This window comes from Hyperolius riggenbachi, chromosome 10 (genome assembly GCF_040937935.1).
Source record: "Hyperolius riggenbachi isolate aHypRig1 chromosome 10, aHypRig1.pri, whole genome shotgun sequence".
In the NCBI taxonomy this organism is placed as follows: domain Eukaryota; kingdom Metazoa; phylum Chordata; class Amphibia; order Anura; family Hyperoliidae; genus Hyperolius; species Hyperolius riggenbachi.
In genome coordinates this window covers 136106209-136122132 of record NC_090655.1, presented here as the reverse complement: position 1 = coordinate 136122132, position 15924 = coordinate 136106209, and the positions used below count along the sequence as shown (strand labels likewise).

General features: G+C 45.0%; 1 protein-coding gene across 1 annotated transcript in view; it reads left to right on the top strand.

The window, feature by feature from the left end:
- The first annotated feature begins 605 nt into the window (after window positions 1–605).
- Window positions 606–15924, top strand: part of SLC29A3 (solute carrier family 29 member 3) — a 79224-nt gene continuing 63905 nt past the window's right edge. The window contains exons 1-2 of the mRNA XM_068258257.1: window positions 606–870; window positions 10426–10709. Coding sequence (XP_068114358.1) covers window position 870; window positions 10426–10709 — 285 coding nt within the window. The 5' untranslated portion in view covers window positions 606–869. The remainder of the gene's footprint in view (window positions 871–10425; window positions 10710–15924) is intronic.

Genomic DNA, 15924 nt, shown 5'->3' with positions numbered 1-15924 from the left:
TGAAATCCCCCCCTCCCCACAGTGTAATGTCATGACCAAAGTCCTGACAGTTCGCTGTCTTTTTTTTTCCAACTACCAAGCCAGCAGTATCTCCCTCTGTGCATAGAACTCTCAGCAATGAACATTCCGTGCAGATCACCTGGCAGAACTAAAGATGTCAGTGTCACCACTAGTGATACATTTCAGAATGTAAATTAGGGAGAAGAAAGATTATACAATGGGCAAACACTGACTAAATCATTTTTTTCATTGTCTTTACACTACAATGCCTCTTTAAAAGCTATGACAGAGTAACTAAGCAGCTCAGGGTGACCCAAACTACTAGGAATGTATAGGGGGATAAAAGGAACCAAAAAGCCCTCCTACTAAAAAAAGCAAAGCTTGGTGTAATTGCCTTCTTAAAACAGAAGGAAATTTGCAATAATTCAGTTATAAGTGAACATTTGTGGTTTAAGAGCTATGAAACGCTTAAAAAAGAAAAAAATGAATTCAAAATAGCCTGACTGAAAAACGTATAGAGTTCTATCTTCTTGTCCTAATGCTTTGCCTCTATTTTCACACATGCAGCACCCGGTATTCTTGTACGTTGGCTAAGGCTGCCCGTGACTCAGCCACGCATGAATCAGCGCAGCCAGTTCTGCCTGTAGTACGGCAGGTGCTCGGCTGCGCCTCTCTCGTCTCTCCTCCTCAGAGAAAGGCAGATGGGCGGTGCTGGGTTTAGGCACACCCCGGGGGCGTATCCAAGCGGCGTCTCCGCCGGTCAGCCACGCCTCCGTCCCTGGGAAGCAGGAAGGAGGAGGCGGACAGCCGGGCACTATCAACAAACAGCAGTGAGAGGAGCCCCTCTGGATTTATGTACCACATAAAAAAGTAAGTGGCAGAAATAATGCGTTGGGGCTCTCAGAGCGGCCGCCTGGTCCTATGGCCGTTTCCGACCTCCAACTAATATCAACATCCTATGAGTGGCAGTAAATAAGAGCTACATTGGGCAAAGCAAATTATTATTTATTGTAATATGAATTGGCTGTTCCCCTCCTCAGAGATGCCAGCTGGCAGTGCTGAGGGTGAATGTCTGGATCAGTGGAAGATGGGGATGGCTGGTGGTGATTGTGTTTATCCAGGATGTCACACATCTTAACAGGAACCAATCCAGTGTGTGGACTGATAGAGGATGATCTGGGCTGTCCACAAATGCTCTTGTATAGGAGTCCCAGGCTCTGTCTGAAAGTGCTGCGTTTACCTTCTTTGTAAAGTTGCTCATTAACGTCTGATCGATCAGAAGCGATCATTCAGGCCCACCAACAGAGGGGAAATGATAAGCAATCCGATTTGTCTAAAGGTGCCCATACACTAGAACGAATATGGACAGATTCGACCAAGCGACAAATTTATCTCTAATTGCATTTGATTAGAGATAAATATGTCTCTAATCGAATCTGCCCATACACTACAGGCCGATTCCTTCCAATTTCAGCATGAAATCATCCGGGAATCAGCTGAGCCGCTGCTCTCCGCCCCGCCGCTGCCCCCAAAATGTATGAATGTATGTAAATTATGTAGTGCATTTATACATTACCTGTCCTGAAGCAGCTCGCCGGGTCCATCCGTCCATCTTGCCGGGTAAGCCGCATACACGCTAGCGGCGCATAGAGTCTGACGTCAGCCACTATGCGCCTTCGTGACGTCAGAGCACCGCCAGCGTGTATGTGGAACCCGGCGAGATGGACGGAAACAGCGTGTAGGCTGACACCGGACAGGTAATGTATAAATGCACTACACAAATTTATACATTGCGGCGGGGGTTTCGTCGTCTTGTCGCTCATTTGCAAATCGGCCGCCGTACCGCCACGCACCTGACCAACCAACCTCGGCCCGAAATTTACCAACATGCGCGATCGACTGTTCGGCCAATTTCTGTCCCGAAATTGGTCGCTTTGTCGGTCGGGCATGCACTTGGCAGCACCAATTTTCATCCAATTCGATTATAATAATCAAATCGGATGGTCGATTGGTTGGTTGGTCGCCTAGTATATGGCCCCCTTAAGTTAAGGTGGCCACTAATGATCCAATCTTTTTCGTCCAATTTTACCAAATCTATGTAGTACAAGGGTAAATTGTGTGAATGTATTGAACTGATAATTTAGGCAGTTACCTTATATTACATAGAAATGGTAAGATTGGATGAAAAAGATTCTATCGTTAGTGGCTAGCTTCAGATGTTGATCGGCACCATTAACAGTGCCCAGTCCAATCGTTTGGGAGATTGTACTGTTAATGGGCACCTTTACATAGTCAACTTATATGTAGATGCAACATATCTGCTGTAACTCTTCAGCTACTCAGTGGCGTATCTGCTTGTGCTGTTATATCAGCAACTGCTTATTAAGTGTACCTGAGGTGACGTTCTGGTACAAAATCAAATGCTTACCTACAGAGAGGGAGGTGTTTGTGGTTCTTAAGTGGTGGTTATCCTGAGCTTCAGCGAGAGCACTAATGATCCTGATGTATTAGGTTAATGCTATGATGTGTTCAACCACCTAACACCTCATTACCAAGTGCAGCTGTATGGCCCGGAACTCACTACAGTTATTCAGAAATCCGATTTACGAATTTCAGAAGTACTGCAATTTTCCCCAAGATTTTCCCAAGAAAATTACAGTGTTTTGAATTCTATGCAATTTTGTTACTGATCTACATGAGGGGACCCAGCAGGAAACCTCATCGAGAAATTCTGCTAATGTGATTGTGTGGACAGCACCCTCTTACAATCGCATTACGCTGTAGAAGTTGCTGTGATTGGAGAACTGTTTCCTATTCTGTTTCCTGCTGGGCCCCTCAAGCAGACTAGTGCGGCAATTTTCCTGTGCTCTTATATTTACAGCACAAGCAAATGAAAAATGTAGCAGGACTAACGTATGTGATCGGGATAGGATCTGGTTGCACCTGCATCACTCTAATGCTGGGCATACACGGCTCGACGGCTCCTTGTCAATCGAGCCGCTGATGGCTCGATTGATCATTTCCGACGTGTCCGATCACCGCATGGATCGATTCCCGGCGAGCGGGAATCGATCCGCACGGACGAACGGGAACGCGCCGGCATCAAGCCACTGGCTCGATACCGGCACATTAGCACGCCGTGTATGCCCAGCATAAGGGCTCGTTCACACTAGAGGTGCTTTATGATTTTTCAAAAATCTCCTGAAAGCACTTGTGCAATGATTCTCTATGAGAGAGTTCACATCTGAGCGGTTAGTTTTCCAATCTGCTCAGAAAAGCGTTGCATGTTTCATTTTTGAGGCGATTTTGCCTCAATGGAGGGTATAGGAAAAACACAAAACGCTCACAAAAGTGGTTTGTGCCGCGTTTGCATGAGGGTTTTAAGAATAAATACATTGTATTTATTATTTTCCAGGTCAAAGAGTTCATTTCCTGACTTGCGTCGGGGAGTGAATTAAAAAAAACGCTTGGGAAAAGCGCTTAGAAAAGCGCTTTTCACAAAAGCTCAATGCCCACCCAAGCGCCGGGAATCGGGGGGGGGGGAAGGCATAAAAAAAAACCAATGCTAACGCGAGCGGAACGCAATGTGAACAAGGTCCAAATGCAGACGGTTTTTGAATTTCCAAGGAATATTAAAACTTATGCAACTTTTAACCTGCTGGGCGGTCTGGACGAGCTCAGCTCGTCCAGTACCGCCGGAGCCTGACGCTCAGGCCCTGCTGGGCCGATTTGGCTCAAATAAAAAGCAGCACACGCAGCCGGCACTTTGCCAGCCGCGTGTGCTGCCTGATCGCCGCCGCTCTGCGGCGATCCGCCGCGAGCAGCGGCGAAAGAGGGTCCCCCCAGCCGCCTGAGCCCAGCGTAGCCGGAACAAAAAGTTCCGGCCAGCGCTAAGGGCTGGATCGGAGGCGGCTGACGTCAGGACGTCGGCTGACGTCGATGACGTCACTCCGCTCGTCGCTATGGCGACGATGTAAGCAAAACAAGGAAGGCCGCTCATTGCGGCCTTCCTTGTTTATTCTGGGCGCCGGAGGCGATCGGAAGAACGCCTCCGGAGCGCCCTCTAGTGGGCTTTCATGCAGCCAACTTTCAGTTGGCTGCATGAAATAGTTTTTTTTTTATTAAAAAAAAACCCTCCCGCAGCCTGCCTGGCGATCTTAATAGAACGCCAGGCAGGTTAAGGGACAAAAATATGTAAACAGGTATACAATTTGAAACGTTATACCTATTCAGTACCAAATCCAAATAATCTTCATGGTGTTCACCTTTTAACCTTCTAAGAAAGAGCCCTTTTACATCAGCCACATTTTTGGATTGCATCGAATTGGCCATGTACAAGGGAACCGCAACTAAAAGTAATCACAATTCACCTTTTCCCTGGTGCACTTAGATTTTTGACCAATCACACATGCTCTGCATGGTGCATTTTTAATGCAAGTGTGATTGGCCTGTAATTCGTTTTTTAACTCTTGTCAAAACCCCATTGAAAATCGCAGTAGCAAACCCACTCTCTGTAAAAAGTAAAAAAAATAAATTAAAAATCTTGATCGCATGGCAGCACATTTGTGATGCTGATTGCAGTTTTAGTACAAAAGGACCCCAAGGGTTGGTTTACGGTAAATATGCTGTGTCCGTTGCAATTCCAGTACAATGTGAAGGCCATGCATCCTCGCAGTGCACAGCACACTTGTTGCATGCATTTCCAACACACAGGTATATACTATACACTTTTTCTTTCTCATTGACAACCCTGATTCTAACAAAAATATTTGTAAAAAAAAAAAAGACTTATCGACATTCAGTTCAATGCCACAGCCTGTAAACATTGAAAGGTCATTCCTTATTGTATTGAATGTGGGCAGGGGGGCTGAGGAGTGTGCAGCATTCAACAGATGTTCCCATAAAGCTTGCCATACACTATACAATTGCACCGACGATCAACCTCACCAAGAACTGCCATTGCCGATTATGTGACTTTGATTGCAATCAAAGAGCTGATAGAAAACAACATTTTTGCCCAATTATAGATGTATTTTTTTAATCGAATGTCTAATTGGACAAAAATTTTATCAGCCTAACTTTTCACTTTTTTGGGCAAAACAGTCCCGGCGGTAGCTAAATAAGATTTTTGTAGGCATAAGATCAGTATTAAATGGTGCAAATTGGTTACACTTTTTGATATTCTCCAACTGAATATTGGGAAATGATGATGGTTTACCCTTACTTTTCTATCACATGATGTGTGGCCACTTATAACATAGGTACAGACATCAGATTTTTGTAGCTCAAGAAGACAATTTGAGATAGTCTTGGGCAAACATTTACCAAACTGAATTACTGTGTTGGGCCTATCACCCACATGTGACAATGCAAATAGCCTACTGCATATAACTATTATCATTGTGTATTTATATACCGCTGGCATCTTCCACAGTGTTTTACAAAGTACATAAACTTGTCACTGTCCCTCAGAGGAGCTCACAATCTAATCCCTACTATGGTCAGTGGAATAACTAAATCATGGTTCAAAGAATTTGGGGCAAATCAGTGTGTTTTTGGAATGTTGGAGGAAACCAAAGTGCACAGAGGAAGCCCCTGCATGCACTAGGGAAACATACAATCTCCATGCAGTTAGAGACCAAGTGCAAGGTGACTGCTGTCCACTATTCCACCGTGCTGCGCAATGCAGATGTGATCATGACACAGAGACAGGAAACAAATGTCAGGGACCTTACGCTCATGTAACAAAAACTTACAGCAGTTGCAAGAAAATGTAGAGGGGTAGGGAAGAAACTGGAGGTGAGGGTCTTTTCCACTGCCAACATTTTGCGAGCTGATACCGATCACAAGCAGATATCAAAACGCTAGGTACAAAAAAAAAAAAAACCCAACCTGAGGGAAACTGGCGACTGTTTCCATCAGTGTGATCTGTTTGAGGCGCAATTTGTTCCTGAGCGCAGTCGTCATCCTGCCGTATTTTGTCTGTGTTTCTGCCATATCACATCGCACCACAGGTAGTGTGTCAAGCCTCATTGACTTTATTGGCTACTGCAACAAACTGCGGTGGTGGAAAGTAACGTGACGTGGCAAGTGTAAAAGGGGCGTTAAAGGGTACCTCAGATGCACATAAAGGGTATATTAATACTTACCTGGTGCTTCCTCCTGCCCCATGAGTTGCGTGGGCTCCCTTGCTGTCCTCTCCAGCCACTCCATTGTCTTCTAATCAGCCCCGGTAATCTGGCCAGCCGCGTGCTCCTGTACATGCGAGGGTGCGTGCCCAGGGCTTCGGAGTCGAGGAGTCGGAGCCATTTTGGGTACCTAGAGTCTGTCGGTGGTTTCATAAACCGAGGAGTTGGATGATTTTTGTACCAACTCCACAGACCTGCACGTACATGGAAGTGATCTGTGACTGTGCAGTACACTCCTGGCTGCAAGAGCGCAACGGGGGTGTGCGTGCTGCAAACCGATTGTGCAAAGGACCGCGGCTGGCCAGATTACCACAGGGCTGATTAGAAGAAAACAGAGAGGTTGGCAAGGGAGCCCACACATCTTGTGGGGCTGGAGGAAGTCCCGGGTTAGCATAAATATACCCTTTATGTTCATCTCAGGTCCTCTTTAACCACTTCAGAACCCCCCCCCCCCCCCCCCAGTGACCAGGCAATTTTTTTACAATTTAGGGCTCTGCAGCTTTAAGAGCGCACTACAGAGCCATACCAATTGGCACACAAGTGTTCCCTGCCTCCCTTCTGCCCACCAACAGAGCTTTCTGTTGGTGGGCTCTGATCGCTGCTCCAGTGTTTTTATTTATTTGTGTTTATTTTTTAATAAATGGCGATCAGCTCTCATATGAGCCTATGAGAGCCCATCGCTCTCTGAGCCTCCCCAGGGGTCAGCCAAGTGACACGGCTGTCCCCAGTACAGCACTGTACAGTGTAAATAGACAACGCTTTCGCCGTCTAGCAGTCTAATAGCGGCTATTGCCATTTACTGCCAGGAAAATGTTTTATGGCTATAATTTCTCATCAGTGAGAGTTATGCTATAGTCTGACCCATTCCCAACCCAAACAGAAACTGTCACTTGCATACCCGATTTTTAACTCTTTCAGGCAAAGAAAGGAAAAAAAGGAATGCAGAATAGTTATTTGTGTGCTTGGCACAGTACATATGCATGTACAGTACAGACCAAAAGTTTGGAAACCCCTTCTCATTCAAAGAGTTTTCTTTATTTTCATGACTATGAACATTGTAGAGTCACACTGAAGGCATCCAAACTATGAATTAACACATGTGGAAGTATAGTACATAACCGAAAAGTGTGAAACAACTGAAAATATGTCATATTCTAGGTTCTTCAAAGTAGCCACCTTTTGCTTTGATTACTGCTTTGCACACTCTTGGCATTCTCTTGATGAGCTTCAAGAGGTTGTCACCTGAAATGGTCTTCCAACAGTCTTGAAGGAGTTACCAGAGATGCTTAGCACTTGTTGACCCTTTTGCCTTCACTCTGCGGTCCAGCTCACCCCAAACCATCTCAATTGGGTTCAGGTCTGGTGACTGTAGAGGCCAGGTCATCTGGCGCAGCACCCCATCACTCTCCTTCCTGGTCAAATAGCCCTTACACAGCCTGGAGGTGTGTTTAGGGTCATTGTCCTGTTGAAAAATAAATGATGGTCCAACTAAACGCAAAGCGGATGGAATAGCATGCCGCTGCAAGATGCTGTGGTAGCCATGCTGGTTCAGTATGCCTTCAATTTTTTAAAAAATCCCAAACAGTGTCACCAGCAAAGCACCCCCACACCATCACACCTCCGCCTCCATGCTTAACAGTGGGAACCAGGTATGTAGAGACCATCCGTTCACCTGCAGTGCGTTACCTCTAAATGCAGACTTGTTGCGACTTAAACGTTGCATTAAAAAGCAGCATCCCACTGTCTATATGCCCTGAGTGATAATTTTGCTGGTAAATGTGCTGAAAAGTTAATTTTATCAATTAGGTGGTAAATTAAGTAATCTATGAGACGTTTTGTGAATAGAGCCCATTATGGAGAGCTTTGTAGGCTAGAGCAGAGTTTCTCAGGGCTGAGTCACACTACAAGAGCTTTTTAAGCGCTAGTGATTTTGAAACACTCTTGCTAATGCAATACTATAGGGGATTTTTACAAAATCACATCACTCCAGTGAGAACACACAGGAAAACATTAGCAAGAGCTTTTAAAATCACAAGGCACTTAGAAAAGCGTAGTGTGAATTAGTCCTGAAACCTGTCCACGTGACTCCCCAATGTTTCATGTTTTACAGACAACCTTACCTATGCACAGGTGGGTTAATTAGTGCCTCAGCTACATGGAATCCATCTACCTGAGACACTAATTACCCCACCTGTGCATAGTTGAGGTTGCATGCAAAACATGCACCAATAGGGAGTCACAAGGACAGGTTTCAGAAACACTGGACTAGAGCTAGGCGATGCATCGAGTTGCCTCGGCCCCGAAGTCTTGTAAGTCTATGGCGACGCATAAACTTAAAAAACGCAACGACGTGGCGTGCATGCGCGGAATCGTATTTTAACAAAACCCTTACGTGCACTTCTGCATACTTGAGGCAGGAAGTGACTGCAAGTGCACAGTACTTCCTGCTTGGCCGGTGGCCTGTTTTTGACGATGCGGTGCGTCGGGCGTGACACACCACATTGCTGACGCTGGTTTCTTCTGTGAAACCAGCCTGCTTGTTTTTCTGAATGTCTGCGCTGTGTCTGCGTTTAAAAAAAAAAAAAAAAAAAAAGCACTCCTATTGACTTGCATTAAAATTGCATTAAATTGCAATTGCAATTTTTAAAAAAATCATGATTGCTGCGGTTTTGCCACAATTTTAATGCAAGTCAATGGGAGCTTTTTTACAAAAAAAAATGCAGACACAGAGCTGACAGTCAGAAAAGCACTCACAGTGTGTCTCAGGCCTCAGTGTTTTAAATGTATTCTCAGGGTACCTGGAAGCTAATGTAGAGCTTAGCAAAGAGTCAGCAGTTGAGGATCGAGAAGAGAGATTGATGAGTCAGTACTGATTGTTTTAATGCTCCTGTGTCAAGTGTTTGTTTTTTTGAATTTCCGAGGAATATTAACACTTATGCAACTTTTAAAGGACCAAAATATGTAAAAAGGTATACAATTTGAAACGTTATTCCTATTCAGTACCAAGTCCAAATAATCTTCATGGTGTTTACCTTTTAACGTTTTGGGGGCCGACGTAGTTTGAATCTACGTCCAGCAGGTTGTGCTGCTGCCCTGACTGGACTCAACGTCCACGATAACGCACTGTCCCGACGTGATCATGCACATCGGAGAGGGGAGATTAAGCTGTCATATGACAGCTGACATCTCCCCTCAGTGATCAGAAGCCATAGTGTATGGCCTTTGATCACGTGATCACTATGATCGCCGGCGGATCATAGTGATCATTAACAGAGCTGCGGTGGTGGGGGGAGAAGAGAATCCCCCCACCTTCCTGCCATTCCCCGACGATCGGCACTCCCCTCCGCCCTGGCCAGCATCGATGCTGTATTGACGCTAAGTGTCGGGTCCTGGCTTGATGACGTCATCAAGCTGCGACCTGGAACTTAGCGTCAGTATAGCGGGGAAGCCAGTGAGAGCAGAGGGGTCCACAGCTGCTCATCGCTGGAGCCTGGGAGGTGAGTAAAGGCTTCTGGCGAAAGGGGGTACATCTGGAGGCAGGGGGGGGCACAGCCCAGCAAACCCCATCAGGGATCCGGCTGCCTGACACCCCCACCCCTCACCCGCCCCCCCCCCCCCCCCACATGTAAAATGCCTGGTTCTTAAGGGGGTGGGGGTAGGCAGTCGGGCCCGAAGGGGTTAAAGAAGGCTACATGGTAAACGTCATGTTGTTTACGTTACAGGGTCCACTGGAAGTTGAAAGGTGGTTGCTTAATCCCTTGCATACCCCTTGCATTGGTTACTGATGAATCGCCACACATACCTGCTGCTACCACTGATCTCGTCGCTCTCCCCCCACCGCAGGCCCCTCTCTTTGCCGGCGCTATGACAGTAGAACTCTTTGCTTCGGTCAGGATCCGCTTTTATTGGCTCCTGACCCTTTCCATTAGTGTGAGCCAATGTGATTTCACTGGCTCCCATGCGGTCGGGAGCCAGTGAAAGCTGCTCCTGACTGGCTCACAGAGTGAACTGCAGCAGGGAGGGAGTGGCAGTAAAGCGCGGTGGACTAGTTTAAAACTTTGTCCTGTCAGAGCCACGCAGCCACCTGCAGGACGTAGATTTCAAATAACGGTCCGAAAGCAATTAAAAAGTGGCCAAACACTTATAGATGACCATCAGATACAGTGCTGTGGATTATCTCATTGATCTAATTAGATGATCTAATTTATTATAATTACATTTCCTTGTCTGTTCACAGTGTCCGAGGACTCTTTAAGCAGCACAAACTCCCATTATAGGTCTTTGGATGCTGCTCATCAAGATGAACAGGACGCTCTGTTGGAAGAACATAAAATAAAACGTTTTTATGCTGCCAAACCTGTGGACCATTATAATGGAACTTACATTATATTCTTTCTACTTGGTGTGGGCTCCTCCCTTCCTTGGAACTTTATTTGCACAGCAAAGCACTATTGGATATACAAACTAAGGAACTGCTCAGATATTCCTGTCATAGAACGGCCTGATGCGTCTGACTTGAGTGTGAGTATCACTTTACATCTCTGGTTAGGCCGGAGGGAGCTATGATTTTTTTTTTTTTTTTTTTTTTTTTTTTTTTTTTACTGTAATCTGCAGACCTATCTGATCAGCGTCGTTAATGGGAACCTGAAGCGAGGAATATTATTTAAAATAAACACATGATGTAGCTGCAAATGAATATTACATACTAGCCTCACTGTCAGTTCCTCTCAGAAGCTCACCATTTTCTTCTTACAATGATCCCTTCGCGTTCTGACAATATTTTGTCAGAACTGAAATGTACCAGTTGCTGTCAGTTATATATCAGTAGCTGTCAGTTACAACTGCATGTGCAAGGTAATGTCCATGTTTCCCTATGGCTCAAGTGGGTGATATTACAGTTTAACAGTGTGCTGTCCAGGAAGCTGTTAGGAAGTAATGGCCATTGTTAAAATGGAGGACAGAGAATTCCATTGATCACAGTGGACAAATGGGACACAGGAGTGGAGAAAGAGATTGAGTAGACGACTACACAGGAGGTAAGTATGACCTGTGTATAGTTATTTTGACTTTTTATTTTCAGTTCAGGTTCTCTTTAACCGCCTATATACTGAAGCATGTGCATACGTTATTTCAGTTTACTGCTTGCCCATGAGTTTGTAATGAATTTACTTTATGCCCTCTGAGACTGATTTGCTGGATTATGAGCAATTCTACTCATGCAGCTTCAAATTCATCCCAGGTTTATGAACTTTAACTTGATTTCTTTGCAGTGCTTTCTTTAAAAAGAACACAAGGTGAGATAGGGAGGCTGTCATATTTATCTCTTTTTAAACAATGCCAGGTGCCTGGCAGTTCTGCTGATTTTTCTGGTCAGTAGTGTCTGAATTACACACTTGAAACAAATAGCACAGCCAGGCAATGTGCATTGTTTAAAAGGAAATAAATATGTCTCTCACCTCTAGTTCCCTTTAGAGATGCATGAGCTGACTAAAACTAAAGCAGATTTACTGGGGCTTCCTCCAGGCCCTAGAAACCTATGTATCCCTCGCCGCTCTCAGCGAGTCTCCTGGGGTCCCCTCCGTAGCAGCAGAGGCAGCTGCTATGGAAATGACCCCAGGACACTGGCTGAGAGCGGAGCTGCACCAAGGGACACATAGGCTTCTAGGGGCTGAAAGAAGCCCCAGGTAAGTAAATCTACTATTTGATGTTCTTTGTTCCGGTCTGCACCCTCTACAAGTATTCTTGCAAAGGACTACCGTATATGCTAAGCCGAGGTACCAACTTTTCCCTTTAAAGCTAGGAAAAAGTGTTTGACTCGCATATAAGCCCCCTCCCTAGTATAGCCCCTTTCACTGTATGACAGGGGTTCTCAGACTGGGTGCCGCGGGCATCTTTCAGGGGTGCCTTGGCATGCATCCCCATCCTTTATGCAATACCATGAGGTAATGCAACCGCACATTGATATACAATGTGGCTGCGTTACCTGCTAGTTAAAGGGAACCTTAACTGTAAAAAAAAAAAAAAAAAGACTTTTACTTACCTGGGGCATCTACCAGCCCCCTGCAGTCATCCTGTGCCCTTGCAGTCACTCATGGCTCCTCTGGTCCCCTTCTGCCAGCTAGTTTCGTTTTTGCCAACTGGGAGTCGGCCGGCCGCCATGCGTACGTTTTTACCGTCATGCGTACGTTTTTATGCATCCCTGCTGGTGCAGGAAGCTATTACAGACATCAACAATTAAATTTTTACGCGTTACGGGTGTAGTGCGTAAAATTTTACGCATTGCACCCGTAATGCGTAAAAATGTAATTGTTGATGTCTGCAATAGCTTCCTGCACCAGCAGGGATGCATAAAAACGTACGCATGACGGTAAAAACGTACGCATGGCGGCCGGCCGACTCCCAGTCGGCAAAAGCTAAACTAGCTGGCAGAAGGGGACCAGAGGAGCCATGAGTGACTGCAAGGGCACAGGATGGCTGCAGGGGGCTGGTAGATGCCCCAGGTAAGTAAAACATTTTTTTTTTTTTAGTCCCCGCAACCATGGTTGAAATTGAACATGAGAGGAATCGCAGTGCCTGAAAAGCATCACTAGCTACTTGGTGTGAGTCGTCGCCTGCTAAGGGTCATAACGGCATTTCTGTTGTTGTTTTTGCCAATGGGTGCCTTGAAAAAATTTCAAAGCCATCAAGGGTGCCTTCACCCAAAAAAGTTTGATAACCACTGCTGTATGAATACAGTCCGATTGAAGACAGTGTCCTTTACAAACCAAACTAGTGTGTATTAACTATGATTATTAACTATACCAGGAGGGTATACATAATAAAGAAAATGGGCAATTACACACACACATTTAAAAAAAAACAGACAATTCGCCTTTAATAATGTCTCTAGCAGCAATAATAAGCAAAGTATATTGGTAAGGTATATACATAAAGTGCAAATGCTGTGCAATAGGAGCAATGATATTGCATGTAAAGTACTTTGCACAAGGGGATATTGAAGTAGAATGACATGGGGGTTTAAACCAATATAGATCAAGAAATTGGCAGAGGGGAGCAGATCTTCCAGGGGCTGCTGTATGTGTCAGTGTATCTACTGACCTTTCTGTGCCCCTGTATGTGCGAGTTTAGACAGTAGTTTTGAGTTCAAATTAACCTCCCTGGCGGTGCATTTCTGTTTGGAATTATGAGTCTGAAAACGGTACATTTTTTTTCAAGAATTTTAGACCTCTAATTCTTAAAGGGAACCTTAACTCTAAAAAAAAAAAGGAAAAGAAAAAAAAGTTTTACTTACCTGGGGCATCTACCAGCCCCCTGCAGCCATCTTGTGCCCTTGCAGTCACTCATGGCTGCTCTGGTCCCCCGCTGCCAGCTAGTTTCATTTTTGCCAACTGGGAGTCGGCAGGCCGCCATGCGTACGTTTTTACGCATTCCTGCTGGTGCAGGAAGCTATTGCAGGCATCAATAAGTACATTTTTACACGTTCTGGTTGTAATGCCTGAATACCTGAGCATTGTTTCTGACCCCTTCAATCCCTTCATGACCACCATGTACCTATCCTCTGATGACTACTTCCAGCAGGATAATGCACCATGTCACAAAGCTTGAATCATTTCAAATTGGTTTCTTGAACATGACAATAATTATTATTATTATTGTATTTATAAAGCACCAACATATATTATGCAGCGCTGGACATTAAAGGGGCACTATTGCTAATTTCATCTATTTTCATCCCCTTAACATACATATGCCTTATTGGAGTTATGCTATTTCTCAGTATATAGTCCTATCAAAATGTAATTTTACACTTGTAATAAACATTTACAGCCAGGCAGTCACGTCAGTAGTAAAACCTTTCCGACGCCAGTTCAGCATAAACCATTCTGAAGTAGGGAGGCATCTGCTACTGGTCCTTGAGCTGCCGTTATTTTCAACCCCTCTGGCCAGCTCATTTATGCTTTTCCATGTTGTAACTGCACTAATGTGCAGTTACTGAGCCCACAGCAGCCGCCGTAAAGTGCAGCACGCAGCCTCCTCCGTACAGCGCAGGATGTACCTGTACGGCTGTGTGATGATACGCTGCCCGGCTGCTAAGGACCCCTTTTGTGAAGCTGGCAATAAAACGGACAGCTATTGCTGTCCGTTTCTATGGTAACCCGACCGGCCTCTGAAGCATGCTAGGCGGCGGCATCAAAGAGCAGACACAAGTGCTGCAGCTGTGTCCTGCTTTGTATGTTGCCATAATCATGTTGCCGGCTGGGTTACCATGGAAACGGACAGCAATAGCTGTCCGTTTTATTGCCAGTGTCATGACCATGTTCCTGACAGTTTTTTGTCTGTGAACCTTGTTGCATTGTGGGAATAACGTGAAAAAGTACGAAATTGTATTCATTGTTATTTTCACTACAGTTCCTCTTTAACCGCTTCCGGACCACACTGATTGTAATCTACTGCTGCAGGCTCTTGCCGCTCCCGTTGATTGCTTTGCTCATCACATTGATGACAGGGTCAGGAGCAAATTAAATTCTGACCGGCTCAGGTAACTCTGCCGTCATAGGGAAGGCAGAGCAAGGGGGCTACAGCGACGGGACACCAGCGTGAACCGCAGTAGTCAGTCCGGCGTGACGTCGGTAAGCACCGTTTTTTTTAAACCAGCAGTCTCTGGTCCTTTAAAAGATTTGTTACTTACCCAGGGCTTCCTCCAGCCCCATAATCACATCTGAGTCCCTCGCCGTCCTCCTGTGATCTGCCATTCATCCACAATCAGTCCCGGTAACCTGCTCAGTCGCGTCAGAGTCACGTAGAGAGCAATGTTAGATGTCGAGGGCTGTGCCTGCAAAACTTCAGGGGCCTCGGAGATCAGTGTTATGATGTACAGACTCACAGGGAGGGGGGAGGGAGTGACGTTGGCTAGAAGATCAGCTGCTACTGTTGTATTCTGCAGGAAATAGACAGCACGTGAGTAAACTTAGCTGGTGATGAGCTTGCAGTAATGCCCCTTTAAGGCACAACTACAGTATCCTTGTTCTATTGCCAACTCACGTCATTGTGCAATAGTTTACTGAGAATGCAGCACATAAAAGGGAGTTCATTTATTTCTGCTGTAAATCTCATTACTTATTCATTCAATTGGGTCATTTTAGGCCACTAATTAGAACAGCTGACAGATGAGTCATGTTGTCTCTGGCAATCACATGACTCAACAGGCTTTTATTTATGCACTGCTTGCATAAATAAGCACTAAATGCACTCTTTTGTGCAGAGTGTTTAATTTAGGATAGCCAGTGGTTTGTATTGTTTTAGGAAGTGCTTGCACAATGCTTTTTAGTGTAACATTCTAAGAACCTTATAAAGTTGCTCTTTAGCTGGAAGCGCACACTAGATTGAATTATGTAATCTCTGAAATTCCCCTTTACCCATATGAACCTAAAATTTAGTGCACTCTTCTCATTGTTTTTTGTCTTAGGACACCAATAAAGTCTGTATTGCCTTAGCATTTAACTCGACATTTTATTAAGAAAGCAACTTGCTGCAATAACGAATATAAAACATTTCTGTACAATAAAAAATTGATTGCGTCTTTATCTTTATTACCTGCTAAGCAGCAAAGCCATAATTATTTAACATTTTCAAATATATTAAACAGTAGGTCCTTATTTTATATGTAGCGTTTTTTACAAGGATTAAAGCAATTTCACCGGTCAGCCATTTTGTTGGAGTTACACAAGCTGTTAAA